This window comes from Chenopodium album, chromosome 15, assembly GCF_948465745.1.
Source record: "Chenopodium album chromosome 15, dcCheAlbu1.1, whole genome shotgun sequence".
Taxonomy (NCBI): Eukaryota; Viridiplantae; Streptophyta; class Magnoliopsida; order Caryophyllales; family Amaranthaceae; genus Chenopodium; species Chenopodium album.
In genome coordinates, this window is record NC_137848.1 from 53,066,985 (window position 1) to 53,075,730 (window position 8,746).

General features: G+C 34.5%; 2 protein-coding genes across 3 annotated transcripts; both read left to right on the forward strand.

Annotated features, from left to right (window-relative positions):
- The first annotated feature begins 922 nt into the window (after positions 1–922).
- LOC145582595 (putative magnesium transporter NIPA2) lies at positions 923–5,405 on the forward strand. Its single transcript, XM_081639572.1, has 8 exons — positions 923–1,616; positions 1,796–1,852; positions 2,009–2,099; positions 2,194–2,354; positions 2,659–2,786; positions 2,883–3,020; positions 3,896–3,988; positions 4,700–5,405. The coding sequence occupies exons 1-8, from the start codon at positions 1,490–1,492 to the stop codon at positions 4,925–4,927; spliced, it is 1,023 nt and encodes a 340-aa protein (XP_081495698.1). The 5' UTR covers positions 923–1,489; the 3' UTR covers positions 4,928–5,405.
- A 980-nt stretch (positions 5,406–6,385) lies between these two features.
- On the forward strand, positions 6,386–8,377 carry LOC145582596 (uncharacterized). 2 transcript variants are annotated; one of them, XM_081639574.1, is made up of 2 exons: positions 6,386–6,589; positions 6,930–8,377. In XM_081639574.1, exon 2 carries the CDS (start codon positions 6,991–6,993, stop codon positions 8,074–8,076), a length of 1,086 nt encoding a protein of 361 aa, XP_081495700.1. In that variant the 5' UTR covers positions 6,386–6,589; positions 6,930–6,990; the 3' UTR covers positions 8,077–8,377. The 2 variants fall into 2 exon arrangements, with proteins under 2 accessions (XP_081495700.1, XP_081495699.1); XM_081639573.1 differs by having other exon boundaries at positions 6,419–6,433; positions 6,560–8,377.
- Positions 8,378–8,746: the final 369 nt, after the last annotated feature.

Below are 8,746 nucleotides of genomic sequence, written 5' to 3' on the forward strand. Positions count from 1 at the left end.
ATCAACATATTTTAAAATGGTAGAGTTTTGGGTTAAATGTCATCTCACTTTAAAATATTTGAATACGCTAATGAAAAAGCTCCTTCAAGTAGCTTATTAAAAATAAGCTTATCTTGTGGAATTAACTATTCAAATCAGCTGGCCACTAAATACCCCAATTAACTTACTGTATTGGTCAATTAGCTAAAATTAGTAAATCAACTAATTTTGCCCTGATAAGATCACCACCTAATACCCTCGCAATAGCGTTAAACATGGCCTTAATATATTGAGGTTTGATTCCTACCATCTATGGTTTTATGTGGGTGATCTTCCAAGGGTATGAGTACATGGCTTGCTGCACCAAAGCTAGATTGATTAACTTGTTATAGTTATAATTAAAATCCAATGAGATTTTTGTCCACACCATATCACGACATAAATCACAATCTAATAAGATCTGTTTCATTACCATATCGCAACATAGGTTAGAATCTAACAACTCATCTTCCTTACCATATCAAGACATGATTACAACCTATTAAGATATTGTTTATATGGTATCACGAGTTTAAAACATAGATTATAATTTGATAAGATCTCTTTCCACATTGTATTTCGACTTAGATACAATTTGATAACATATGACTCACCATATTACTCCATAAGTTACAATCTAATATGAGTTATGTTCTTTACCATATAATGATATAAGTAAATATTATTTAGACTATTTTTTTTTTATAAAGATGATTTCTATTCCTTACCACACTACATTAAGAATGTAAGTAAATACTAAAATAAATAAATAAATAAATAAATAAATAAACGCGGGATCCGGAGATCTTCATAACTCAAAAATTGTGTGGCTCCCCCATTTTGCAACTTCAATCAGGGGAAAAAAAATTAAAATAAAAAATTGAGTCTTGACAGCAAAAAAGGAAACCTTTTTAATTTTTTGGATTTTCCATTTTTTTGGCTTTCTCTTGCAAAGTATTTCATCCCAAACGTAACGGAAATACCATCGTCCCTGTTCTTTCTCTCTCTCTCCTCTCTCGGCTGTTGCCGTCGAATTCCTTTGAACAATTTCTGAGAGAGAATACAGAGAGAGTAAGAGAAGGGGGGGAAGAATTCAATATCCAAACAAATTTGGCAAAAAATATTGGGATTTTTCACAAGTTACAACGTGAAAGGAGCCACCTTTTTGAGTTTTTTAGATTGTTTTGGAAATACCCATGTTCGGAAAATTCTCAAGAATCTCAAATTAATGAATATTTGATTGGTTTTAGATGTGTAATCCACATTTTTCCCTTGAAAAAGAGCCAATTGGGTATCTGAATTTTCCAATTAATTTTCAAGATTTTGTTTGTGATTCTTGAAATTTGATGAATTTATATATGTGGGTATTATCAGGGTTTTGAAAAGAATTTGGCTTTCAAAGGGTTTTGAATTTCGCATTGGATTGGATTGAATTCGGTTTATTTTTTGGTTTTGGGGCAAAAAGTTGTCAATGGTGATGTCGTCAGATAATGTTAAGGGGCTTGTGTTGGCTGTTTCTTCGAGTATCTTTATTGGGTCAAGCTTCATCATTAAGAAAAAAGGTCTCATGAAAGCTGGGACAACTGGGACTAGAGCAGGTTTTGATCCTTTCAATCTTTTTATTATTTCTTATTAATGTTGTTTTTGATGTTGTGTTTAATATTTATGAATTTCTTGGAATTGAGATTTTCATCATTGTTAATTTGAAATTGGAATTGAAGGCAAGTTTTTCTGTTAAATGGGTTGCTTTTAATGTTTATGTTTTTTTATTTACCAGGATCAGGAGGCCATTCATACCTGTATGAACCTTGGTGGTGGACAGGAATGATTGCAAGTAAGTTTTTGTCGGATTTCGTCGTGTGAAAATTAGATGGATGTGGTTGCTGTCATTTGTTTTTTGTTTGTGTGTCGCTTTTCGAGTTGATTGAATGATATATGATGGTGAATTGAATTGTGGATTAATAGTGTGCCTTCATTTGTATTTTGCTAGTGATTGTTGGGGAGATTGCTAATTTTGCAGCATATGCTTTTGCACCTGCAATTCTTGTTACTCCTTTGGGAGCCCTTAGTATTATCTTCAGGTTTGGTCAATGCAACATTGGACTCCTTTCACCTTGATTATCTGTCTGTTTTAATTTAATATTTAATTTCCTAAAGCTAGTTTCTGTAATGCAGTTCAGTTCTAGCTCATTTTATCCTCAACGAAAAGTTGCACATATTTGGTATGCTTGGTTGTGTTCTCTGTGTGGTCGGTTCGACCACTATTGTCTTACATGCCCCACACGAGAGGGATATTGAATCTGTTAAGCAAGTATGGACGCTTGCCACAGAGCCAGGTAATTGCATATGGAACCTTATCAGTTTGACTTTGTCTTCTTGTCATGTTTTAAAGATTTAAATAATTGGTATTGCATGTGTTATATTGATAAAGTACTGAAGTTCACATAGTTTTGCCATAATTCTTATATGCTCAAGAGGAATTCCTTTCAAGGGCCGTGGTTTCCTTTTGTATACCTCCAAAGGCTTGCAGCAGTCTAATATGCTTATCCATGATGTTTCATATGTAGCGTTTATTAGCTTTAGTATTCAACAATCTGCAAGTGCAAGAAATAGCTGACCAGAAAATTTATCTGTGAACAGGTTTTCTTGTGTATGCTGCCATTGTTGTTGTGATGGTTATTGTACTCATTTTCTACTTTGTTCCACGTAATGGGAGGACACATATGGTTGTGTATATTGGAATTTGCTCCCTCATGGGCTCTCTTACGGTTTGTTCATTGAATCCCAGCTTTACATGTTCACAATTTAGCTTTCTGGCTTATCCACTCATTGGACAGACATGATTATTTTTTTTGCATATGTAGGTTATGTGTGTCAAAGCTGTGAGTATTGCCTTAAAGTTGACTTTTGAGGGAAATAACCAGTTCAAATACTTCCAAGCATGGTTCTTCACCATTGTTGTAATTATTTGCTGTCTCTTGCAAATTAATTACTTGAACAAGGTACTTGTTGAAATTATAGTCTCACTATGATCTCTGTCTTCTGCAGGATGCTATATTGTTGTTCTTTCATGTTTATCAATACATTCATTCAGTAATGCTCTATGAATTGTGATTGATGCATGTTAGAGTTCTGTTATGACTATGATTTATTGCATACTTATTTACTATATGCCATGACTTGTCATAAGCTAGGTGTTTTTAAGGCAACTACAATGGCAGCCTTATTATTTTCCTTAATTGACGTTCTTGTGATCTGCTTTGTTGATATCTCCCAAACGGCAATCTATAATATCTTCTGATTTTCTGTTATATATTTTAATGATTAAAGACACATACCTCTAGACAAGCCACATCTGCATAAATTTCCCTTCCACCTAACAAGTGACACCTACTTTTTATTGATTTTGTCAGATGCATCACCTTGAATACTGAAATTTATTGTTCTGGTATTGAAAATTTGACCCATATCTCTTCCTGTTAAGATTTTACAAAATCACAATCTCTCATCTATGCAAAACCACTGCCATAAATATATGGAAGGGAAAAAAAAAAAAAAAAACACCCTTCAATCTTGCTTTGACTGTTGGACAGGCTTATGATTCAATGTAATACCTACCTTTGTGTTATAGAAACGATAGTTTTTGCACGAGTGGATATCCCCATTATTAGGATGAATTTAGCAGGGGGGAAAATCGCTTGTTTCTGTTTTCGACTTGGGATATTTGCTAGTGAGAAAAAGGTTTGAAGGTATCTTTTGATCTTGTTTGCAAGCATATGTGCGCTCTACGTCACAACAGTTTGTCATTTGTTTTTAATCTGTACAACTGCATTACAAAGGCTACCTAGAAGTTTCAATGACATTTATATTGTTGCAGGCTCTGGACACCTTTAACACTGCTGTTGTATCCCCCGTTTACTACGTCATGTTTACTTCGCTCACCATCCTTGCCAGTATGATCATGTTTAAGGTAATTCAGTGATTACTAATGCAAAATTCTAATTTATAATTAACCTTATGGCATCTACAGGGGATAAAAATCTAGTTTAAAGTTTTGCTGTTGTTGCAACAATAAATGTTTTCTCTAAACTGCTAATTATTTATACACCATGAATTATTAAATGATGAAGCGTTAGAGATCCTTGTAACTCATTCAGAGAACTGGATGTAAATACCATATTGATTCCTATTCTTTAATGTTGCAGAACAACTCTGAAAGGTGTAAAATCCCGACAATATCACCAATTTATCGCCAAAAGTTGAAAACAAATCCGCCAAATTAATTATTTTAATGCTGGTTAAAACAACATTAATGTATTGACATCTGTTCTTGCACTAAATGAATATTCCTCTTACGGCTATGATGTTGAATTAATCTTACTAGTTGTCTAGTTCAGTAATTTTAACATATTGTAGCACACCAGTTTATACTTGACTGAGACATTCAGTATGTTTTGATGCGCTTAAAGTTTACTCTAAAAGGAATGAATCGGCCTGTTCTGTTTAGATGGAAGTCTATATACTGTGATAAGTTTTAAAGGAGTTCAATTCAGATTTTCCTTCATTTGTTACTCTTACAATCTTCTTTGGTGGGGGCTTGAGTGGCATTTAGATAGTCTATGAACCGTGATATGCTGTTCATTTTATGATTTACATTGCTCGTGTTTGTCCAAATCTTCAGGATTGGGACTCACAAAATGGTTCACAAATAGCTACAGAATTGTGCGGATTTGTAACCATTCTGTCTGGGACATTTCTGCTTCACAAAACCAAGGACATGGGAAATACTCCAGCAGCAACACCACTTGCTGCAGCTGAACTTTCTAGGCAATATAGCGTCAATTGCAATCATGAAAATTCAAGACATTCTGACTGCAATGCTAGTCCAGACCGCAATTTCAGAGAGTAAGCTCGATTTTTTGGAGATTCAACAAATATTTTGCCGGTTGTCCCTTGGAACTCAATGGGGCAGATGATACCTCGTCTCTTGGAGGCTTGGAGCACAAAGTTCGGGCTTGAAATGTTATCACATTACAGAATGGCGAGTTTTTTTGTTTTTGGCTCAAGTGCAGACCAATTTCTGATAAAAGGGTATATATATTCATAGCGGAAGGCTCTTATTATTTGTAGGGATACGGCTAAGTTAGCTAGATATTTTTTTTTCCACCATTTTTTTTCCGCTACGTAGGTTTGAGGTTGTGTCTTGTGAATATGTTTCGGAAAATAAATGAAAAATATTGGTTATGGCAAAAATCTAGAAAGCCAGATCCCTGATGGAATGAGAAACAAAGCAAATTTGTGCAGTATTTTCTGAACCTTTTTACATCACCCTTAGTTTAATGGGTTAATTACATTTGTTAAGCCGATTAAACCTCTTACGAATCTAGTGAAGAAATATTATTTAACTCGTATTTTCGAATGTTTTATCAAATTTTAACGTACTCTTATAATACGAGATACGAGTAGCTATTATTATATGTCCATGTGTGTCCATGTAAAATGATGTGTGTGTCCAACATAGGATACATACAACTACATACAAGTACGTGATTATGTATGCACACATGATACATTTAATGTGTCAACTACATTTCTTATAATCGTAATGTAAGGGATATGCATATTATGTTTTGATTATTATAAACGTAGGCAAATGCATTAAATTTCCTGAAATTTTTAGAGTAAGTATTAATATGCATAGTATACAACTGGCCAAATAGTCAATAGTAATTAATTTGAATTATCAACTAAAACATTCATTTGTGATGATTAAGACTTGAGAGGGCTTCTTAATTTCTTTATAAGAAATAATTGCACATGCCACCTAAAGTGTCTTTAATAGCTTTAGGTCATCCCTCGAGATAGATAAAAATATACAAGTAATATAATAGAAGTCATGGAAGCCCATTAAAAATGGTCATAGAAAAGCTGGGTTTGAATTTGCGTATAAGCCCTTAAGGATCCGAGCTCGGAATTGAAAATATAAATAACGTAATTGTCTCCTTTTGCGTATCAAAAATGTGTTAATTTGTGTGCAACTAGTTTTTGCCGTGAAATTGAGGCAGTTATGTTAATTTTTTTGCCAATTCCAAGCTCAATTTGGTTTCTTAAGGGTTAACTTAACCCCTAAAACTTTAAATGAAATATTTTTTTGGCACGCAAATTGATGAAAAAATTGAATTGGATTGAAATTTACAATTTATTACTGTAGTATTTTTGGGCTGCAATTTGCAATTTTTTTTTTTTTAAAATGACTGCAATTTGCAAAATATAAAGTTAAATGAGTGCAAATGATAAATTTTCCTTAAAAAAAAAAAATTTAATAAATAAATAAATCTATTTTCATTATTTTGGGGAAATTTCTCTCTCCTCCTCCCTATACGGCTATATCCCCTGCGCTTTGAACGTTAAAGATGTAAGATTCCGACAATCATCCCTTTCCCGGTGACTTCATATAAATTCCAAATCTTTTACTCACTTTTTTCTGCGCGTTTTTTTTTTGTTATATTCCAACTTCATATTAACTCCTACTTCCCCCCAGTTTGAAGAATCACTGATCCTAAATTCAAAGGTTAGTAATTTTACTCTGATGATCTTGTTCAAATCAAGTGTTTATTTTCATCTGGGCATCTGTTATTTTCTGCAATTATCAAAGTTTAGTTGAATAATTTTGCCTTTAAACATTGATTTGAGTGATGGGTAGTGATTTATTTTTGAGAGCAACATAAAATTATTACATGAATTATGATTCCTCCTCCATTAAAGAGAAAAAAATGGAGTGAGGCTGAGGAAAAAACACTAATTGATAGATATGGAGAGCTGATCTTAAATGGGAATTTGGGAAAGATGAAAACTAGGGAGAAAAAATTTAGACCCATTGCTTTTTATGTGAATTCAATGCACCATGATAGGGACCCAATTGCATTTCCATGGCAATGGACATGGAAAGATGTATCCACCAAGGTGCAAAACATGAGGCATCAGTATTTGCTTGTTAAGCAAAAGATTAAGAAGCCGGATTCGAATTCGCCTTTGGGGAGCAATTTGGAGGAATTTGAGTGGGATGATGGTGTTTCACATTGGTCAAACTTTCTAAGGTACAAGGAGGTATTTGGGGATTTGCCTCTTGTTTTTAGTAGTAATCATGATGATGCTATGTTGGGAACGATTAATAATGATGAGAATGGTGGAGGGTTTTGTGGGAGTAGTCATATGGTGGAGTTTGGCCATTTAGGTCATTCAGGAGAGGAGGATTTTGCTGCGGGGATTGATGGTGGGGAAGACGGGGTCTTGAGTCTTGGTTTTGAGTATGATGGGGAGGAAGGAGAAGAGAATATTAACAATAGTAGTAACCGTTTAAAGAATGATGGTGATGAAGAGTTAGCATATGAAGAGGTTGAGGCTAATGGGTTGGAGTTGAGAAACAAGAAGAAGGTAATTAAGGGGTTTGAGAAGAAGGCTTGGAGTTTCTTAGCAAATCAATTGGGACAATTGAGGGAAATGGAAATGCGGTTTGACCAAAAGGAGATAGAAAGGGATCGAGAGAAGCAAAGGAAGGAAAATTTGCTTGTAGAGCGTGAGAGAGAAAGGGAAAAGATGTGGCAAGAGAGGGATAGAGAAAGGGCAAAGAGGGAGAAGAATATGGAGGAGCTGAGGAAGCAAACATTAGTAGAATGGGAAGCCATGGAAAAGGAATGTGAAGAAAGGGAGAGCAGAAGAAGAGAGGAACTGTTGATTCAGGAGAGGGAATGGGAAGAGAGGATGACTTTGAGGAGGTCTGAATGGAAAAAAAGGATGGATGACATGTTGAATCAGCATCGAGCAGAAATGGGCCAGATTCAGTCCCGGATACTGCATGAACAACAAAATCTCACAACTCAGTTGCTCACAATTGTTTCACAGTGGTCAGGCCATCCTAGTGGGCTCTCTGATCATGCAGGAACGAGCAGTCATTATCTCTCACAAGTGATGCCTAATATGCACCATGTGAACGGCATGGTTCATGATGATACTAGGGTTGAAGGAGACAATCAAGATGATCAATTCATAGTCGATTGATGATCCTGATTCTTCTGCCCCTTTTTGCAGCTGTAGTCCAAGGGCAGATACATTTCATATATGCGGGGATATTTGCCATGGCAAAATGTAGAGTAAGAGAATTCGGCTGTTACATTGTAAATTGATTTGTCTTTATGAATGCTTAGTTAAGATGGAAATAAAATTTCTTGTTTCCTTTTTTCATTCTTTGTTATATTAACTGACAAACTCAAAGTATATACACTTTAATTTTCTCCAATCTCTGTCCTTGTTTTTATAAAACAAGAACAGTAAATAAGGAATAGTATATACAAAACCTGTGAAATACATACTGGAAAGGGAAAGCGTCAAACAATTGTGTGATCTCTTTTGTTGGTCTGATATACAAGGCAAACACACCCTTTACTCAGACACAATAGCTGCATATACTATTTTGGACGTCCTAAAAATAGTTGTCACCTTTCTTATATTAGTAATGGTATGATTGAATTTCTCAGATGCCCAAACTTGTTGATTTATCTGTGGAACATGAGAATAACCAACTATTAAGGTCTTTCATTGAAGTTATGTCATTTTTTAGCTGCTATAGCTTCGTGTTGATCTCTTCATGTTTTTACTGTTCTAGTTTGTTTGTTTTAATATTTGGACACAAAATGTAATTAGTTGGTTTATTAATATGTAATTGTCTCTG

Excerpts from the sequence above, each read along its gene's own strand:
- LOC145582595 (XM_081639572.1), top strand. The coding sequence starts at position 1,490 with ATGGTGATGTCGTCAGATAATGTTAAGGGGCTTGTGTTGGCTGTTTCT. Across the intron at positions 3,021-3,895 it reads AAATTAATTACTTGAACAAG|GCTCTGGACACCTTTAACAC; the intron begins GTACTTGTTGAA and ends ATATTGTTGCAG. Across the intron at positions 3,989-4,699 it reads CCAGTATGATCATGTTTAAG|GATTGGGACTCACAAAATGG; the intron begins GTAATTCAGTGA and ends CCAAATCTTCAG.
- LOC145582596 (XM_081639573.1), top strand. The coding sequence starts at position 6,763 with ATGATTCCTCCTCCATTAAAGAGAAAAAAATGGAGTGAGGCTGAGGAA.